The 22391-nt window shown below is 41.5% G+C and overlaps 1 protein-coding gene across 12 annotated transcripts in view; it reads right to left on the bottom strand.

Moving 5' to 3' along the window:
• Positions 1 to 22391, bottom strand: part of nalcn (sodium leak channel, non-selective) — a 96557-nt gene that overhangs the window by 59504 nt on the left and 14662 nt on the right. For all 12 annotated transcript variants that reach the window (XR_008572420.1, XR_008572421.1, XR_008572422.1 and 9 more), the window contains 4 exons: positions 17721 to 17872; positions 17495 to 17637; positions 16451 to 16555; positions 15974 to 16060 (listed from right to left, as the gene is read on the bottom strand). Coding sequence is in view for 9 of the 12 variants with exons in the window: in XM_054786783.1 (XP_054642758.1) it covers positions 15974 to 16060; positions 16451 to 16555; positions 17495 to 17637; positions 17721 to 17872 (487 nt within the window). In the remaining 3 variants the exon portion in view is untranslated. The remainder of the gene's footprint in view (positions 1 to 15973; positions 16061 to 16450; positions 16556 to 17494; positions 17638 to 17720; positions 17873 to 22391) is intronic.

The raw sequence follows: 22391 nt of genomic DNA, 5'->3' as shown, positions 1-22391 counted from the left end.
GAGGCATTATTCCTGTATGTCTGTATAAAAATGCCACTCATATGCCATGGAGTGCGTACTGGGAAATGGGCTAAGACGACCAGCAGGCACACTGCAAGGAAACAGCAATCAGGGGTCTTTTCTCAAAACAACATCCCACCCAGACAACAAAATCAGTGTGTTATTCACACCAGCGGAAACAAGAGGAGAAAGGGGCAATCACTGTGTGTTATTTCTCATGGGACGCTCAGTGGAATTGAACGCCTACAACAACATCACAACATGAAAACAATCAGGACACAAATAAAATGTGATGGAGGGAGAAAAAAGGAAACAAGAACGATGTACTGCTTGTTTAGACAAAAAGGAGAACGTGTGTGTGTCAGTTCAGAGACAATTCAGACTGACATTGCCAGGAAGGCATGTGACTGAAACAAACCAGGGAAGAATTCAAGGCATTTGGAACGCCAACTGCTTAAATGGAGGACTGGAGCGAGCCAAAGTACTTGTTGTCAAAGACATCAAAGAACTGGACAGATATTTGAATATTACATCACGTCGACTACAAGGAAATTAAAGACAGAACCCACAAAGACCTGATGCAGCTGTAAAGTCAACATCCTTAATGCCTTACTTGTTTTATTTTATGTTTTACAAATTCAAATGTATCCTATTTATTTTGAACAATTTATTCCCAATTATCATTTTTCACATTGTATTTATTCTCTTAATACTGCATAAGGTTGTTAAGTATCATTATTTTAACTCCTATTTGCTTCTTGATTTTTTTTAACACCATCCCTTCATACAGATATTGGGAAAAAATGTTGGAAAGTGAAATGTTGTAAGTGTCAACAAGTAAAAGTTATGGTGTGAATGAATTATCAGTAATAGACTTGGGGTAAGGGTAGGATTAAATATAAGATCTGCTTCTTCCTGCTCCTTTTCAGACATGTTGAACTGTGCAAATGTTTCTTTATGTAACTTGTTACGCATGTCTGAAACAAATACCATACAACCTACCATAGAATACCAATTTAACAGATGTGATCACGGCCTTGGATGGGCAGTGTGTGTGTGTGTGTGCATGTGTGTGGCAAGAGGGAACAGCTTGGGAGTGGGTGGACTGGCTCACCCCCTAAAAAAAGACCTACATGTGAGATTGGCGCCCGGAAGGATTAAAACGAGTGAAGGATGAGAGGAAGACTTTGAGAGAGACAGTATTCTGGGAACACCGAATTCACCCCAGGTATTGGAAAACTGTCACCAATCCACACACACACACAACCATACAGTATACTAGAAATGTATAATGCAAAAACTCATGTATATTCATTATACTCTAACTGTAACTGTAACAGTACGGCAAGTGTAACACGCATGAGTTTCACACCAACAGCCAAGTAGTGCAACAATATTTTAAAGAGGTAGGACTAGCTGCTCATGCTCAATGCAGCTACTGCCATCTTGTAATAAACAAATTAAATGTTAAAAACTACATCAGAAGTTTCCATCCACATCTGCCAATGTGTGACTATTGGAGACGTGCTTCCCTGCATCTTGTTAGGTCACGTGCGCATGTGAAGAAAGGTTCTGACTCGTCATTTGACAGAAATAGAAAAAACATATAAACCTTCAGTTTGTTTCATACACTGCGCATCATATATGATTTACTCTTGAAAGTGGCCACTTTTGCATTTTTTCATACAAGATACTCATTTATCATGCTGGATATTGTTCTGATAAGCGGCCGCACGGTGGCCTAGTGGTTAGCATGTTGGCTACACAGTCAGGAGATCGGGAAGATCTGGATTCAAATCTCCGTTGGGCATCTCTTTGTGGAGTTTGCATGTTCTCCTCATGCGTGTTCTCCCGCATTCCAAAATGTTATGCATGTTAGGTTCATTGGTGACTCTAAATTGTCCATAGGTATGAATGTGAGTGTGAATGGTTGTTTTCTATATGTGCCCTGCCATTGGCTGGCGACCAGTCCAGGGTGTACCGCCCAAAGTCAGCTGGGATAGGCTCCAGCGTACCCTAGTGAGGATAAGCAACATAGAAAATGGATGGATGTTCTGATACCCAAATCATAGTAGTAGTACCCAAAGTACCCAAATCATCCAAGTTTCATTTTGTACAAATTTACTAAGAATCGATCCCTGATGCATTACATACAAGTTTCAAGCGATAGAGATACAAACATATACTGTAAGATTTATATATATATCTTTTCCATATGGTATAAATCCATGAATGTAATTTTAAAAACATCATCTTATATTAACAGCATCTTAATGGACTCTTGAAGCATTTGAGTCTCAATCAGTTTGTTCAATAAAGAAGCACAACTTGCCAACAATTAAGTTACATCAGTAATTGACATCCACACAATCTTGTCTTTAATAGCCATAACCTTGCTACATATAGTCTACCATGCGATTCTGTTGGCCTAGAATGATGGGGTGAATGGCTTTTAACTGCTTTTTGCTAAAAAACATATACACACACAGAGTAGTTAGGCTGACTGAGATTGGACATGACAAAGCAGTTTGACATTTCCAAGAGCCAGACTCTCTCCCCCCATGGGTGTTTTGGCTGAAATGAGCTGTGTGTGTGTGTGTGTGTGTGTGTGTGTGTGTGTGTGTGTGTGTGTGTGTGTGTGTGTGTGGCAGGCAGAGAGGAAGATAGAGGCGGACTGACAGGGAACAGAAAGGGGCTGTATGGGCGTATAAAGTAGCTGATTCTCTGTAAGTCCTGACTTTGACCATACTCTCTGTCAGCTTTGGAGAATCACCCCGCTTAGACGGGCTGGAAGTGTGTCCAATCGCAACCTTTATGCAAGGGGCGTAACAGCCAACATCAAAGGACAACCTTGTTCATCTTGTCCCTATGTTACTCCATGATTTTTGGCCATACGCTGGCAAAATGGCGTGCTTCCCTACCGTGTTCACTTACGTCCATATTATTTATAGTACTTTACTGAATATAGTGAGTATTGGATCACCCAAGAAAACTGAAATAGAAGGGTCATCTCATATTCGGTATCCAGGGGTTTACAAATGAAAAGCAACAGAGGGTCGCAGCCTGCAAGTGCGTCCAAGTGCTGTATGTATTTGTCATTTCTGTAATTTTGGCGTGCAACAACTCCGCTGTGTGTGTGTGTCATGTGACGCGCATGCGCACAAAACCCAACATCACACGCGGTTTACTATGTTTACAAAATTACACATGGCCCCAATTTGTGGTCTCAGTCCTGGCACATTTGTGGCCATTTCAACAGTTTTGTGCAACAGGAGTCAACATTTTCTTTACCAAATTATTTCGCTTAGCAGATTAAATAGGAAGAGGGCAAGAATTTTGCCGATGGCATTTCGTGGGGAACTTGCTGCGATGTCTGTTCCAAAAAGTGTGTGGGTGAGGAGTCTGAGCCACAAGTGGTGAGACACTGACATGAGCAACTTCACGGGCACAGATTTTTTGCATAATTTTTGGAGAACAAAAAAAGATTTTACATCTGTGTGTACCTTTCAGCAACTCTCACGTGACAAAATACGCCTTTTGATGATATATAGGTCGGATGTACCCAACACTAACATTCAGACTGTACCATTGGATACACATCGGATTTATATCCACATACGAAAGAGGCCTGGGTCGCATTTGAAAAAAATCAAAATTTTACTGTTCACACTGACATGAAAAAAATCAGATACAGGTCACATATGAGCCAAAAAATCGGAGTTGTCCTGCAGTGTGAACGTAGCCTTATATGTGGGTCAATAAAGTAATCCAATTTCACAAGATTCCCATAGCTGTTGTCAAAACACCCAAATCAATTTAAATCTATCATCTGAGGGACAAGAACACTGTCTCTCCTCTGTTGTCCCTCAGCTTGTGTGAAACCCATTCTCACTTGTGTGATGCTATTTATTTTTTGTTGCCTCTGGCACCGACTTTGAAGCACCAGGTGCTCAGTGCACTACAAGACACACACACACGCACACACACACACTTTAAAAGTGAGACATTTTGCAAGACACATACAGAACACAAGCAAGCTTTTGACAGATAGCAAAGATTCCTCACGCAAAATATTCTGACAAACACGACTTGCACCGAGACCAAACACCACAGACTTTTTGGTGAGCAAATGACGTGTAAAATAAATGTGCAAATAAAACAAAAATAAAGTAAAACTACACTCCCTCTGAAGTCGCCTGACAAGCACATAATGAAAAGGGAATAAGGAGGTATTTGCAGGGTGATACTGCCTCCTCCTGGTCTTTTATAGGAATAGCTGTGCCGGTGTATTTGTTAGCATTTCCTTCTTAAAATTATTTTGTGTATGTCATTTTTTTTCATGAATTGTATTGCTTATATTATACTGAGCAGCCAGACCCTTTCCTGTATCGCAGTAAACTGGTCCCATGGCTATCATCAATGTATTGTACTTTATTATTATGTATTTATTTATTTATTATCATACTGCCATCACTTGTACTGTTCTGTGGTGGCATTACAGATGGGTAAGGAAAACGGTGCTTTCATAGGCACCAACAAAATTCTGTTGGTACAACCGAGCACCCATCCATCCATCCATTTTCTATGCCGCTTATCCTCATCAGGGTCGCGGGGGTATGTTGGAGCTTATCCCAGGTGACTTCGGGCGAGAGGCGGGGTACACCCTGGGCTGGTCGCCAGCCAATCGCAGACAACCGAGCACCAACTCACGTAAAATCAAAAGGTACCTTGCATCGGTATGTAAACGTCAATCTCCATGGATTGTTGGTGTCGCTCCTAATAACAATTCAATTCACAAGCGAAGACGACTAAGCCAGAGGCAGGGGGCAATGTTTACACCAACAGGGAGACAAATTAAAGCTACAGAAGCTTTTTCAGTTATATGAAACCTATCTGTTGAATAAATGTCAACATATTCTCAAATAAGTCACTTACACTGAATCTCAATTCTACCGCTTACCCCTAATCTTACACCTTACCCCTAGGTTTTGGGCATTCACGAGAATCAAGTGGTGTCCAAATTATCTTTAAATCGAGGGGAAAGGGCTAAGTGCTTAAGGGTGTATAGCCAGCACTAAAGACTAAGTGTGGTGTGGTCGGGCACCAAACTTGAAATGAAGGGGTAGGCGGAGCTACAACACCCGCTGACAAGACGGCAGAGTGGAGACCAAAAGAAGCATATACGGTAAATGTAAGTAATTACGGATAAGTATTGATTTTCACAGTAACGTCACTCATGTTTTATTAGATATTACATCATTTGCGTAAATATTCGCCATATTTTGAATTTTCGCGAGTTATGACTAGCCGGCTAATACCAATATCTAACTTCACTGCAATCTACTGCATTTCATAAATGATTAGAAAATGATTATACAGCGACCGATTAGCCTGTTCATTGCAAGTTGTATTTTAAAATCGTTTGATCACGCGCCAGCGAGGGGAAGATACACTAGCCACAGCTTCTAAAAACGTGTGTCTTTTATTTCAAAAAGATGTATATTATTTAAAAAAGACATATACTGTATTATTAAGAATTGACTTATCTCATCTGCCCATGTCACAGCCAGAAAGCGGTGAGGGGTGATGATGTAATGAGAATCAAGTGGTGTCCCATTTCTTAGTGGCTTCTTCTCCTTGGTTTTAAGGGGCAGGGGAAGGAGTAAGACAAAGGGTAAGATGAAGGGGAAGGGCTAAGAGGTAGAAGTGGGATTCAGCCTTAATATGTGACATGATGCCTGGGTGCATCCCAGTGTGTAGAAACGTATCAAACGGCTGTATTTTAATACCAAACCACCATTTCAGTATTCAGAAATGAATTAAAATTGACTTAAAATCATAGGTGCGTATTTCGTTAGTCGGTATACAACAGTATACAAGTATACAACAAAAATAACAGGTCGAAAATTGCATAAAAAAATATGTAAGAAAGAACATTCACAGTCAACATCTTTACTAATACTGTATTGAGTAATGTAAGACTGGAATGTCCATATAAAATAATTTAGATGTAATCCAGCAATTCAAAATAATTCACCGCATAGCAGAAAGTTTGCATTGCATAGTATACTGTAGTGTGAGCATTTTTTTACTATGCCTCTGATGAGCAACACAACCACAAGAACCAAAGCAGATATAATTTAAACATGCATTAAATCATCACCAACAACACCAAAGTAGCTTTGTCTTCTTCTACACACAAAGCTATTCAATGACCACAATGCCCCCCCCCCCCCCCCCCCCCCCCCCCCCCCCCCCCCAGCGTTCTCGAAGATAGGAACGAAGATACCATAATTGTAATTCACAGCAAAGATGTTTGCTTCACTTTCATTTGCTGTTTGTATTACTTCAATTTGTCCGTCCTGTTTACTCATTTGTTTTAAACTTGTTTGTCCTCCATGGACCCCCATTACCCAATTTTTCCAGAGGGGAAAGGAAAGGAATATGAGTACTCAGAGCTGGGCTTTAATTGTAGTTACGGGTTTTCATTTTAAAGAATTTTGTCAAACAACTGTGATGTTACAAATACAGGTGGATGTTGTGTTGATACCGTTGTTAAAGATTATATATAGAGAGGTAAATATATTAAATTGTAAAAAAAAATTTAAATAGTAAATGAACATTTATGACCACATTGGTACCGTTAGTACCGTATCAGTTCAAATGTGAAAGGTACCCATCCCTAGCTAGCATTACAAAACATCTACAAAAATGTCAAAGAAAAGTTAAACACACGGCCGGTGCTAAAGTAAAGACTGTCACCATATTGTACAGACAAGCCAAGACAGAGCTGTACTGTATACCCAACTTCGGGTTTTGTTTCAGTAGAGCTACGTCAAACGGTCCCTTTCCAATTCTATGGTTTCCCTTCTGAGGTGGCGTTGTAAAAATACATTTCTAAATAAAAACATTTTTGTGGAGCTTAAGTTTGACAAGATTTGATCACATCATGCATGCTGGTAGTTGAATTTTGAGTTTTATTGGCATATATTTCCAGAATATGTCAGTTGAACAAACTTCATGGTGATTTGGGATGCTTAGCTTTTCAGATTCTATTGTATTTGGACAGGGCTGAACTTTGAATAAAAAAAAAATCCTTTCTTGTCTGGGTGCTTAGATTGTTTAATGCCTAATTTACTTAATTCACTGTAGCACCAGTGCGGCATCCAACACAACACAACTCGGCTGCGTTCATAAAACAAACATCATTTACTGTTAATAATCACATCATTTGGAGGGTTTAGTAATACCTGGAACAATTCCCACAGCTGCGACTGTATAACACAGGCCAACAGTGGCAGGCTTTATGCAGACTGATGGCTTCTTCCTCCCGCGCCGTCTGTTTGCTCAGACTGCCAAAGAGGACAAATGCTCTTTCTGCCTCCGCACGAGGTGAGAGCAGCGCATGTCGGATGAAGCCTGCCCGAGGACTGGGCCGTGTTCTGCCAAGTAAAACCTGTGACACTCACCTGATCTATCTCTTCTATCTCTATTATCTACAATCATCAGACACTCGCATCTAATACGCCTCCACAATGTAATAGGATCAAATACCAGAGCTGTTTGAAAATGTCTGGCTTTATCAATCCTCAGTTATGATGGATGTGGGCAGACAGGTGAATATTCTGAACTCCTGTTTCCACATCACAGCGGTATCAAGCAAAATACTGCTGCCATAGCAGACGTCTGCATGTACAGTATGTACCATATATGCTGTAATTATAGCCCGTTATTTCCCAAATTTAAAAACTCATTATGTATAAGAAGTTATTATTTTACTTTCATAATAATTTGGAGTGCATGAGAAAGTGGAAATTACTACATGTTCATTTATAAACAAGTATTGTACATTGACACAACAACAAATGGAGCACACTGCTCAGCCATTAAGCGCACTGATGAGTTCATTGTAAACAACAGTACGGCACACCAACAGCCGAGTAGCGCAACCAACATTTTACTATCATACTATCATACTGTATTGAATCTGCCTCAGAAGGTTGCCTATGCTATTTTGTTTATCCCACGCTCATTAAAGACCATAGGCGTTATTTGCTTTTGTAGACCATGCACCTGGCAACTTTTGGAGACTCAGTGGTTAAATGAATAGAGGCATTAATTGGCGTATTTACAATAATACGGTTGGCGCCTCACCTACTCCTGTAAAATACGTTCTGGTATTTCTGTATTTAGAAAGGGTATGAGTGATTCTGCACAAATGTAAAGAATAATATATATATTTTAAAATATACATAGCAAAGCACATCTTACAGTCTTTTGACAAATTCTGGTGTCATTTTGAGGTAAAAGATGCCTGCTCACATTAACTCAAAATATTGTGTGCCTCCCAAGTAACAGAAGTTCACATGATGTGTATAGATTTGCACGAATTACTTTTAAACGACGTCTCTACAAGGAAGAATGGCACTGTTTCCCCTCGTGGTCGCCCGAATCGAACGGTGGTGCTTTAGAGATAAGCAGAACACAGCTTGCAGCTGGACCTCTGTTGATAGCAGCTCGGGGCAAAAAGGCCGGCCTCCCGCTGTGAGAGACTGCCAATAGAGTGCATGGCTATGAAAGAGAGACCGAGGGTAGGCGTCAACAATGTAGGTCCACAGGCACACGTACACACACAACCATGGAGTGAAAAAAGAAAGCACATCATCATCACATAGAGTGAGGATTTTGATAGCTGGATAACCAGAGGGATAAACACGGCTGACTTTCCTCTGAGCCTTTTGCTCCATTAAATGTATTACCCGGGGCAGCCAGCTCTCATGAGAATTTAATGGGAAATCCTACAAAATGTAGATTCAAAAAGAAGGTTTTCCAGCAACATTGGCGTCGCTGCACAGGTGTTGTGCGGGTGTTTGAACCCCGGAAGCGATGCACTCCAACACAATGAGATAATAGCGGAAAAAGAGACAAGCCCGCATTTGTGTGCCGCATTTAAAGGAGTCTACAATTTGGCGCAACTTTAATATGGTGCTATGACATCATCAACCTTCAAATGCAGTCTCGAAAGATGCAGCCCCTGACAGATGAAATATTGCCACCAAAACACTTGTGCAAGTACTGTATGTGTCAGGTTTAGGGCTACCCAAAGCACAGAGTCTTGTGAAAAAAATTCGATTTGTGGATCCCCGAAGGCTTGCTCTTAAATGCTTTGGACATGCGAGCATACATGTAATACAGATATCCTCAAAGTTTTCCCATCTTGGCATTGTGGTGTTGTGGAACTAAGACATGAAAGTGGAACATAAACAAGCTGTCACGCAGATTACCACGCAAATCGTGACAGTACTCCACCCCCACCCGTCCCACCTCCTAAGGACGGATCCCAGATGTCCAAAAAAGTTCAAAGTTAAAGAGAGGTGTGACCCCTCTGGGGGACGGCCAGGATCAAGAACCTGGTGAATCTGGCGAAACCCCTCTGGTTGGCTTGAGTGGCAGGATGCCTCTGGGGAACGACCGGGACAGTGAGCCCAGAGGAACCAGGGATGATGAACCTGGTGAAGCTGGCGAAACCCCTGCGGGGGATGGCCTGGACTATCAGCGAGCAAAGGAGGTGGGACCCCTCCAGGGGTTGGCCAGAATGGCAGGTTGCCTCCGGGGGACGTCCAGGATGGTGAGCCCAGCGGAACCAGCAAAACCCCTCCGGGGAGCGGCCGGAATAGAAGGTCCGGCGAAGGCGGCAGGACCCCTCCGTGGGCCGGCCAGGATGATGAAGCTGGCGAAACTCATCCGGGGGTCGGCCACGAGGGCATGCATAGAGGAGCTGGCGGGACCCCTGTCGGGGACGGCAGGGACGGCATGCGGAGCGGAGACGGCGCTTGAGCTGCACCGTGATAGGAATTCTAGACGAGGATGGCTGACATATAGAATGCGTCAGGACAGGAACGAGAGCTGAAGCACGCTGGCATGTTGGAGACGCCAGGAAGAGAGCTCAAGGCAAAGCCGGCTGGCGCGTGGGAAATGCCAGAACAGGAACTGACGAAGCAGCACGCTGGCGTGAGGCAGCTGCCAAGGTCAGAGCTCCATATGAAGCAGGCAAACGTGGAGCAGAAGCAGGAGGAGTCTCGCCCTCTTGACTTGACGGAGAAGGTGCAGCATGAGAAGCGGGCTATGCTTCTTGGCTTGTTATAGTGAGCCCAACGTCCAGACTTGCAGGTGGAGGGCCGAGCTGTGTGACGGCAGGAGGTGCAGGAGGTGACGTCTCGTCCACCTGACATGACGGCGAAGAAGCAGCAGAAGAAGCGGGCTGTGCTTCATGGCTTGTTGCAGAAAGCCCAGCTTCCTGACTTGTGGGTGGAGGAGGAGAAGTAGCGGACTGTGCTTCCTGGGCTGTTGTAGTGAGACCTGTGTCTCGACTTGCAGGTGGACAAACAAGTTGTGCTGCACTCCTCTTCGTGTTGCACCGGAGGCAACAGAGATAAGGAAGAGAACAACTAGAGTTCGGCGCACCGTGGCACGCAAATTGGAACGTGGCTCTTTCGGAAGAGGACAGCGACGGGAGCTTGGCATGCTGATGTGACGCGGGAGCCATTGGCAACTGCATTAAACACCGGATACACCGATGCCATGGGAACCAACCTACCGTCCAGCACCCAAACCATGTCTACCAGCTCTTCCAAGGTGTACCTCAAGCTCTCCTTCTCCATTGCCTTCAGAACCTGCCAGCTCCAATAGTCCATCTCCTCGAGGTCGTCAGGTCTTGGTTGGAGCATTCTGTCACGTCTTGGCATTGTGGTGTTGTGGCACGACCCAAGGATGCGAGAGATGAAAACCATAGCGCAGGTCTAAAAAAGTCTTTAGACTTTAAAAGTCTATTTTAATTATTGTGGCTGTAATGCAGCGACAGTACTCCACAGAAGAGCTGTAACAATAATTAATGCTTCCGACAAAAGAAAAGGAACACGCATGTCAACTAAATAGGAAGACCCAAAATTAGCGGCAGGTGCGTGAGAAAAGAAACGTACACCTTGCAGACATGGAAATACAGGGGCTAAGGAAGAACTACAAAATAAGAGCACAAATCCGGAACTAAGGCATAAAAGTGGAACATAAACAAGCTGTCACACAGGCTACCACGCAGATTGTGACAAAAGTGACTTAAGTCCAGCCTGTGCCCCTTCCAAATGTTTTGCTGATGGTGGCCATGTTTTTCAACCAATCTTGCTCAAATTTTATTCACATGTGCTTGTGAGTCTCCTAAAGGTGTGTACCAAATATCATGGTGATACGGGTCAACACCCTACTCTAAAACTGTGTAATCATTTTTCCGGTATTGCTGTTTGTACTCTTTGTTTGTACTGTGTAGAGTGCAGTACTGTGTAGAGCTGTCTTTTCAACTGCATATTGTGTATTTGTAGAAAATAATAGCACAGGCAACACAGTGGTGTAAATGTTCACCCTTTTGTGCAGCGTTTCAGGAAGAAGAGTTAGCTTACACAAATACATGATGGTGGTTCCAAATATTGTCACATGACTGTACACCACAGTAGGTGTTAATCTTACAGTAACTACTCTACATTGGCTAAAAGAACAGGTTACACCCCTCGCCCTCCAACATCTATGCAATCTGCAAACAGTGTCATCTTTTTGATGAATGAGGGATATCGCCATTTTCCCTTAAACACTCGCCAAGGGAGCTATCGCTTTGCTTTGTCACCCACAGCAGAAGGCAGCAGACAGGTAGGAGAGATGCTGGAGCCTCCAGACTGCAGGGCCATCTGCATGCATGTGCACAGGAAGCGAGGTGTGAGCTTCTGTTCTGCTCTGCCTGGCTGCAGACGAAATTGGCCATCAAATGATTGAGAATGTTTTCCATGCTGGCAGATGGGCACTACCTGCACCAGACTATAATAAACCCTACGTCAGTAGTGGACACGTGCAATCCTCTGATCTGCATGTAAACATGATTCTCCCATTTGTTCATATGTGGGTGTGCTAGTTCTGAGGGCAGCAGCAGTTGGAGATAACACCTAATTGATTGGCCACCTGCTCTTTTTGGAGCCGGCATCTTCTCTGGAGGGGGCGACAAAGCCAAATAAGACAATAACGCAGCGTATCAACATTTTCGTCACTGAATTTATCATGGCTACAGCTACAGCCCTCAAATGAACTTCAATTCTAAGACCGCCACCTCGCTTTCGCTAGGTCATCTCAGTGGTAGCCTCACTGATATGTTGAGGTTAATGAAGTGTCCAGATCTACTAATTAGCCCCCAGCAGTCCATCGTGTAATAATTACACTACGATTTGGTTGGCTTCCATAAGCAGTATATAATACATGCATAAATGTGCTTGAACTGCAATTATAAACATCTCAAAGTAAGAAAATAATAGTATTTTCTACACAGTTCTTTTTTACAGACTAGAGTTGGCTACCCGCTCTGAAGAAGACTGCAAGTGAGCAGTCGTAACTGTCAGGTATGAAAAACTAGCCAACTCTGGTCTGTAAAAAAGAACTGTTTAGAATGTATGAATGATAGACCACCTCATTGAACTAATAGTATTATTGTCATATAATTGTCTTGTCCTTGTGTTTAAATGAGCAGATCTTAAAAATGAATTTAACACGCTTCAGGTTCGCTACTTAGTTTTACAGAGGGGTATAATAATCGATGAACTGATTAATTGATTGTCAGTCGATTTTGTGAAAGCGATTGCTGAATAATTGTATATTGAAGCGATTGAGGCAAAATGAAGTGCACTGCTTGGCTGTAACCAGCAGAGGTGCTGTTGATTCAGATTCATTCTGTCTAGAGAACATCATGACAGGTAAGGTAAAGTCAGGTAAATTGAGCTCCATGCTATGGTATGTCCTTTTGGGCAACATTATCCTGCAGAAAACTGACAATGAAGCAGGAGTTAGAACATTCAAAGACACATTGGTCGATGAAAGTAATTTAGTCCAATGCCTTATCCCCTATGATGCATAACTGATAGTCACAAGACCTTGAAGAGGGGTATGGTTATTGCAAGGAGAAAGGAATCATTTTGGTGCCAATCCGTACAAAGTGACGGATTGTGTAATCAACAAATGCAAATTGGATGTAAAGAATGAAAGAGGAGGAAATTAAAAAAAGTGTTATTAAAGGTGACAATGGTAAAAAATAAATAACACCATCAGAGAAGAGCAGGGGAGATGTTTGTTAAAGTCGCACAACGGAAATGAACAAAATGTGACGTGGTCGGGGCATTCATGAATGTGGCTCAGACTGTTTATTCAGTCTAGACTGTAATCAGCCAGGGAGAACATATACTGTACATTATTGTGGTAGCAGAAGTAAACCTCCTACAAAGTCTGAAGAGCTAAAGGTGGAAAAAAATCACAGTGGCTATTATTAAGACCACAAGGTCGGGCCATCAAGATTGCTTCTAGTTTGATAGATCACAAAGCACAGCAAGGTTTTAAATTCACCAGCAAACACTCAGAGTTAAGGCCATTTTGTGGTACAACATCTACCAAATATAGTCATATAGTCAGTTCCGAGGTAAGGATGTAGTGCAATACTACTACTGCTGCAAGCAGCAGAGGTTATGTTAAGTCAGCCTCCCTTTCCATTCAGAAGGAGAACAACAACACGTCAGTTATGTTGAACTACCATAAATGCTACAGTTAACACCTCCATGCAATTAAGCGCTGAGTCTCCTATAGTTGTCGTGTGCATGGTCTACAAACGCAAATAACTGCCAGGGTCTCTAATTAGTGGGTGAAGGAACATTGACATTAACAGCTGTGGCTGTAGGCAACCTCCTGACATTTTCTTAAGTATTATGAGTGCCTTGCATCCAGCAGGCGGTTTGCATGCACTTGAAAATCTTGCTACTCTGCTGTTGGTGTGAAACCCATGCGTGCTACACTTGCTGTACTCGTTCAGATACTGCTGTGTTGTATAATTGTTAGTAACGGAGGTTAAAGAGAGCTACGTTTTCCTTTCCACTTTCTTACACACTCCAAAACATTCCTAAAACTATTTAAAAACACTACTCAGAATGCATAAATGGTGTTAAAAAAAGCTTGAATAAAATCATGAATATAATTTTCAAAACGTATGAAACGATGACAGTGGGTAATGGGCGCCACACACGGGAGGCAACATCGCCTCTACTTCCTTCATTGTCAATGGAACCTGCTCAATAGGGCAATTATCGCGTGTCGCCGAAATTGGCGCATGTGAATGTTTGTGTTTGTGCGCGTCATCGTGCACGCACTGACTTGCGACACGATCCCGGAAAGTTGAGAAATTTTCGACTTTTCATCACTGTTGCCCAGACGAGGACCAATGAGCGGGATTTTCATTGATCGAACAATGAACAGGATGCTAATCAGTACGCTATGCTTGCCATATCAGATTTCCCAGAGCTATTTGACATTTCTAAAATAAAATATAAGATCTATAAAGACAAAAGCGGCATGGAAACTCGTCGGTGCCAGAGTAAACATTCCCTCCACATTTGACAGCCAATCAAAAATGTGGGAGACTCGGACAATTCCTTCTGGATGTGAACATGTCGCTCACGGCTGTCGCTGGTCACAGCAGCTCAGCTGCGTGGTTTGCTACGCCTTGGCAATGAGTTTCGCCAATCGCACTCATTTGTCGTCTTCCATGTGTGGCGCCCATAACACTTAAACCCAAAATTTGGCCCATGTATGAATAATACTGACATGCCATCAACATTTCACCTTTTACATGTATGTGTAGCAGGGGTGTCACGAGACACCCAACTCAAGAAACGAGACGATGCATGAGACTGGGCCCGCGAGAAGGAGACGAGATGAGGTGCGTTGTGAAACGTTTATCATCCCACAAATTTACACTAAATTATATTATCAACATTTTTGACACTAAATAAACTAACCACTGTTATAATAATAATAATAATAATAATAATAATAATAATAATAATAATAATAATAATAATCTGTCATCTTTCACTCTGTAAAATTGTGGAATTGGTGTTTGTATTTTCTCACAGGCAATTGGTACTGTCTGTCACAGTCAAGCTCTTGAAATGCTGGCTTTTCAATAGGAGTGTCAGCATTAACAGTGCCAGCTTGTAGTTGAACAATGCTCACTGTTTTTTGTCTTGTCTACTTGTCTTTCTCTATGTAAGTTAGGGCTGTTTAGCTGTCCGTGGATATTCATAATTAAAAAAAAAAAAAAAAGAAACGTTAGACATAGCTTTCAAGACAAATCTTAGTTTTTTTTTTTAGTTATTAGTATAACCATTTTAGCACTTCCTAGTTAAACTGTGCCTTTTTGCTCAATTTTTCTACTTTTGCTGGGTTTTTGTTATTTTATTTCTGCAATGCACCATGTTCCACAGATGGCCCCTGCGCCACACTTTGAACACCGATGCATGTTTCACCAGGAAGGAGAGGTGCTGCTAGGCAAAGGAGGGTTGTGTCCAAGCTCTGTCTTCTTGGTTCTGTCACTGGTTAGGGTTTGGGTTGGGAAGGGAAGGGGGTTTATGCAGCTTTCAGACCTGCATTGCATCACACGGAGGTATGGAGGCAGCGTTCCACTCCCGCTTGCCTGCACGTTCACCTTTGTTGAACACTTGCATTTAATTACACAATAAATGCATGACGCAAGAAACACTTCCTGTCTTTCACCCTTACTCGCTAAAAATAGCGATCATTGTCAACACAGATCACTTCTATGAGATGTGTTATGAAGTGGAGTTATGCTCGCCACAATAGCATTATTACTTTTGATGGTGATTAATGGTAATGGCGATTCAGGGTGTAGACAAGTCCAAACATGTACATGTACATCTGACAAATCTAGAATTGCTACAGCTTCTGTGTGCAACACAGTGCCACAACTGTTCAACTTCGATGGAAAAAAACAGAAAACTGTTCTTGCGAGACAGCAAACAAGAAATCTGGTCACATTTAAATTTCACCCCTAGTGTGTACACAGATAGCATCAAATGCAATCGTGTACGTGTACAAGGTTTACCTGAAGACAGGCGGGTGCTCGGCCATGTGGTTTGTTGACGTCCACGGCTACAAGCTGCCATCCCCCAGCAGCGTCTTCATGGAACATCTGCGGCACAGGGAAAACACATGAGAACCCCTCCAAATAAATAAATACACACCATTAAAAACACTGGACAGCATTCAACACTAATCTAGCCTTTGGCTACAAGTTCATAAAACATCTGCGGTCCCCCAAAAGAGCAACTAAATAGAGTGTGTGTCCTTAAAGACCTTCCCCCAGTATTGAAAACAAAACAGGAAAAGTGCTGTATCACCAGTGAAAGTCCAAACATCCGCTTTGTGGATGGATGTTACACTGTACCGCCAACCTAACACAACATTAGTTAGCCATAAGCAAAATTCAGTCGCAGCCATTGTGTGGCCTTAAATCACCCATATTAAATAGCAAGAGTACTTTTAAATTCTCAGTGCCACAACTGTGGCTCTGCATTGTTACCTGCGTTGTAGCTGTGGATGTGGTGCTGCTCCTCGACCCCCACATCTGCTGAAACTGCACTCTGATTTCAGCAAAGGTCTCGATGATGACTGCAATGAACACATTCTGTAAAAAACATACAAGTGTAAATGAACATCTATTCACACAATCAAAAGCAAATAAAGCTTAATTTCCATGCTGATGACAAGCCCTCCTTTTTGTTATCAACAAGCGTTTTAGACCAAAAAAATGCTACTAATTTGGTCATGTGGTATTTTGTCATCTTCTACCTAGGGCTGTCAAATGATAAAAATAATTTAAGCAGATTAATCACAGTTTTCAAATGAATTAATCATGGTTAATCACCATGTCACACTAGGTTACACTATATTTCTATATTACTTAACACTGTAGCAGAATATTTGAATCAGACTTTAACTGTATTATGGTCAATGAGGAGCTGCGTTCAAAGACACCACGTCATATAAGTTGAATTCACATGTTTTGAGCAAATTTTCTGGAATTTCCGAGCATACCAAAATACAACATATTATACTTAATGGTGAGTGATAAGAATATCTACTTATTGTTTTTCTTTGTATTTCTGTTTATTTAGACACACATACACGCATAACAAAAGACGTTGTTGTGATGTTCGGAGTGTCCATGAATGCATCTCGCAGACTGTCTAGTGACAATGAGGAAGTGTCTAATCACGAATGGACTACAGATGTGTTTGTGAGTTGGAGATACGTATGTGGTGTTGGAATTGCACTGCTGTTGATGTGTTCATGTCAGAATAAAGGTATAAAAGACCATCAGACTCTGTGTGACTGTGGGGACGCTAGACTGTGCCTCCATCTGTCATCATAACAGAGAAGCTTTCCTTGCCATGATGCGTATGCGTTATTTACACTGAAAAAGTTAATGGAATTAATTAAATTAATTAGTTACCACTGTTAAAGCGCTATTTTTGACAGCCCTACTTTTATCGTCATCAGCTATGCTGAGGGAAGCACAGCAATAGAGATAAAAAATAAAAATGAGGGGACACAAAGCTCACACCTTCACAAGCCACGCCAAGAAGAAAATGAGCGTTATAAAATAGAAGTAGGAGCGCCAGCGAGGGAAACTGTCAATGGCTCTGTACATGAGGAACACCCAACCCTCCTGAGAGGCTGCTTCATATACAGTAAAGATGCTTGTCCCTATAAAAAAAACAAGGAACAGTGTTGGAATCAGTTCGGGGCTCACAGATAATTCACATGACATGACTGAACATGACTTCTACCCAGCTCATTGAAGCCACTGTAACCGAGCTCCTGCCTGCTGAGGCCCAGTTCTTCCAGGTCCACGCACTTGAAGCCCAGGGGACACTGGTAACCCTCGCCATCGGGGGAGCAGTGGGTGTCAGGGATGGCCAAGCTGTTCCATGTCACATTGCTGAACAAATGCACAAATATAAACAAAGCTGCAACCCATTGGTGCGCAGTCGGGGCCAGCAAGGCCTTCCCTGCTGGCCTTAAACACTCAGAAGCACTGACCTACATGTACTTAAATTCTATATAGATGAAGAATTTAACATATACTGTTATTTAAGACATATGTTAATTCTAATTCTAGTATTTGTTACATGACATTTTATTAATTTATTCCAACAGTCAACTATTTTAATTTTGTAACGTGTATTTTGGCTGCCCTGATTTCAGTAGTGTATTTTCATTTGGCTGAGCACCAACTGTGCAAGCACCGGTGTAACGCCGATCACTGGTGCAAATGGGTCACTAACTCAATGTTACAAGCAGTAATGTAGGTCTGCCAATGTATGATGTATTTGAAGATGAGGGGACTTATATTATTAGCGATACAGTATTGGTATCGCAGCAATCTGGCAGACACTTATTGTGTTGGAGTTCCCCACATTGTGTCTGCCAGCATGGCGGAATGTACGATTGCCAGCGCTGAACACGGGCAACAGTGGTTTGAGACCATGGCACGGCATGTTTTATGATTTTTTTTTTTTATTATCAGGGTCTGCCAAAAAAAATGATGCCCGGTTAAGTCCCCCCTGAAGGCGCAGGTACCAAATGCACCGTCCACCACTGCTGCAACTGTTGTATCGGGTTGGATGCAACCACAATGTATCCCACAGAAAATGTTTCACTTTCTGATGCACTCGGATAGTGGACACAGTACATGTTGCAATTCATGTTCCTCCTCAGTTCCCCCAGTGCTGACAGCAATCCTGTAGCCCAAAACCTTGATGCTACCACCACCACGCTTTAGTACACTATGACCTTACACATCACTTGTGTTGTGAACTATTTACACAATGACTGTATGTTGTATCATTTTCAGTGGATAGTAAATGTATACTGCTATAGAAGCTGTACACTGACTACTGTAAGGTATATCCAAGTACACTGTAAATATGAATGCCATGCTCCCACACCTGGTTTTGTACTACAGCTTCTTCCCATATTAAAAAAAAAGAATGTTAGCTTAAGTGGAGACTCTAAATTGTCCATAGGCGTGAATGTGAATGGTTGTTTGTATATACTGTATGTGCTCTGTGATTGCCTGGCGACCAGTCAAGGGTGTACCCCACCTCTCACTCGAAGTCAGCTGGGATAGGCACCAGCTTACCCATGACCTGAATGAGAACAAGTGGTATAGAAAATGGATGGATGGATGTACCTATCTCATTTTACCCACAGGTATTATTCCAAGAGAGGCACTGATAAAAATGAACACAGTAATCCCTCGTTTATCACGGTTAATTGGTTCCAGACCCAACCGTGACAAATGAATTTCCACAAAGTATGATTTCTTATTCATAAATACAATATTGTCGTAATTTCCGACCTTCAGAATATGGCTTAACATTATTACAGCACTCTAGACATGAAATAACACCCCTAGAGTCACCTTTACACTCGTATCAACCAATATTCTAGACTTAAGAGAAAATAAGATGGAAAATAAGATGTATTAGACATAAATAGACATAACAGACGCACGTTAGCATTGGCAGAGTTCCTTGTTGTTTTTTTCTGGACAGCGTACTTCCTGGCGGCTGTTGTCTCATCTATGTAACATTACTGACACCAGTGTAGAATATTACATCTCACATCTTTAAATGCGTCTTCTGAATTCTATTTGTAATTTTGTCATTTAGCCATTTTATGCTTGAAAATGCTTAATTTAGGCAAAGAACACAATTCAATACAATTTGCTTGAATATTCATAATTTTTTTTTTTACTAATAATAGGCCATAGCTAACCACAAAACAGCGCTAATTTATTAATTTATTTTGAAACATCGTAAAAGTGAAGCCGCAACTTTCCAACCACAAAGTGTCAAGTGATGACTGTAGCTTCAAATTTGGCTGCCTAGACATTCATCCAACCTTCCCATTAAAGAGACTAAGATATCAAAATGGGATTCACATGTTTCACCACATTAGAAAGGGCAATCAAAAATGTCACAGTGAAAACTAGATAAGGCTAATTAAACATGTTGGAAGAACAATAACCATTGTGTCTTATCAAAGAAAACGAGCTTTCTTGATGGCAAAACAGAAGACAGATGAATCCCCACTGGAGACATCAAAAATGATTATGGTAATAATAGTCCTGTGAGTCATATGAAAAACAAGAACAACCACGTGATGAGGAATGATTCATGTAATTGAGGAAACCAGAACTGAGTTGTACAGATGCAAAATTGGACATATAGCAGCTTTGTCAGAGAGATCTCTGCCGTACACCATAGCTGACAAAAACAACATTTATATTTATGTTTCAAAAAAGAAACATTGATACAATTACACGATTTCTTCAAATAATGGCCCGGGGGTGTTCATTTACTCATCTGCGAAGAAGTGCTTGTGTATGGGTGGAGCTACTGTAGAGATCCTGATGTCTGTTTATAGGTGCATATAAAAATTTGTGTTAAACTCCATGGTAAATGTTCTCCTGTCCTTCTATATGGATTATATTAATAATTTTATACAGTGGAATGTTTGGAATGTACTTGCTGCATGGCTGCGAGACCATGCTGATGTACAGCATATTTTGTTTATCTTACGTGTTGTATTCTCATAGGTTAGTTTGTCTACAAAAAAATTAAGCTGCTTTTTTTTGTAATAGGATATCCAGCATTGTATGGGATGCTACAAATGGAGAAAAAAACTGAAGTGCTGTTTAAAAAAGGAGGATTCAAAAGACGTTAGTTTTTCAAATTACACGCTGTCCTGCTGCTATGATGTCATCCTATGTATGGAGCTTATGCAGCTGTCTGCAATGCTGATCTGCCATCAGCTACATATCGACGCCAACCAAATCAGGGTGTAGCGTACTGTGCATCTCAATCATGAATGAAAGGGGTAAATTAACATTTAACGTCTCTTTTACCTTGATGAAAAACGTGATTGTTGACAAAGTCGGCCATTTGGCATCAGTCACCAACTCAGTTATTTTTTTTTTGTTTAATAGTGTTTCTCACTTCCTTCATCGAAATGCTGGCACTTGCAACTTTCTATGGCTCCGTGGGATACTTTGCAGCTGTGATCAAAAGAAATGCTGCGTCTTGTGGCATAACTGTGTTAGTTAGCGAAGAACTACAGACTCAACCTCTTCTGACATCATGACGGGAGATGGAGCTCATTTCCGGTTTCCATGTATTAGAAAGCTAATAGGCTGGACATTTTGGTGATAAAAAATACATTGAGAACACAGTTTCACTCACGTGTATTAATAGCATGACAAGACGCGCGTCATATTGTACACTAACCAGAAAATGTACACAAACAAAAGACAAATTTTGGTCGATCAAGAAACACTCTAACGGGTGTACGCTAATTGAGGTTTCACTGTATTTGTTTAATTGGACGATGAAACTAGAGAATAATTGAGGTACAGCATATATTCAAGCGAGTTCACTACTAGAGGATTTAGGGGAGATTCTCATTGCAAACGTACCCTGGAGTTAAATGGAGAGTGCAGAAAGCCTGACACTCAGAAGATGAGGACCCCCTTTTGTTCAAAACCATTTTCATCTCATTTCCCCTGGTACTTTTATTCCCAATTTCCATCATATCCCCTGTGTGCAAAGCTGCCGCTCTCTGACTTTGGGTCAAGGACGTGCAGCAGTTAAGAGATTAGACACATCTGTTCTTCTCTCGACGTATTTTTAAAACACTCCATTGTAAGCAGACGTAGGATTTAGGATGGGGAGAAAAAGCACATGCTACTTTTACACTGTGTTCCAAATTATTATGCATATGATATTTTTCTCTTATTTATAAATTACAGTCCTTGACCTTGACCTTTACTTTTAGAGTACAATTTGAATGTTATCGAACAAACAGCCCAATGATAACAGTATTTTCTTTTCAAAAATAAAAACTTAAAATGCACATTATGTTCCACATTACTGTGCACAGCAGAGTTTCAAAGCATTTCACTGTTTGCTAAGAATCAAAAATGGTCATTTGTTGAATTTGGTCAGATTCTGGTCAGATTTCTGTGATGAAGAACTTAGTTCTGCTTAGTTGCTGGGGACAATTAAGTAAGAGTCTGGCTTCTCAAAACAATATGTGAGCATTGTGTGAGGTCTGATTTTTGTGATGCAAATATATTAATCTTTTGAGTGCATATTGTTTTGAGAAGCCAAACTCTTTACTTAATTGGCCCCAGGAACTAAGCAGAACTACGTTCTTCATCACAGAAATCTGACCAGAACTGGATTTAGGAGACCAAGTGAGGGGTAAGTCTCTGTTAATGAACTACAATGCTGATGGGGATGTCATAAAACTTAATGTAAAAAATCTGAACATTTTGCTACAGAAGGTACGGTTCGTCATATTGTACCATGGAAGAAAGTGGTCAGTCAGAAACTCTACATGCTTTGCTGAGGTCATTTTCACACCTTCAGTGGCCATAAAGGGCCTATGAACTC

This window comes from Dunckerocampus dactyliophorus, chromosome 9 (assembly GCF_027744805.1).
Source record: "Dunckerocampus dactyliophorus isolate RoL2022-P2 chromosome 9, RoL_Ddac_1.1, whole genome shotgun sequence".
Taxonomy (NCBI): Eukaryota; Metazoa; Chordata; class Actinopteri; order Syngnathiformes; family Syngnathidae; genus Dunckerocampus; species Dunckerocampus dactyliophorus.
The sequence above is the reverse complement of the archived record's forward strand: the minus strand, read 5'-3'. Positions and strand labels throughout refer to the sequence as shown.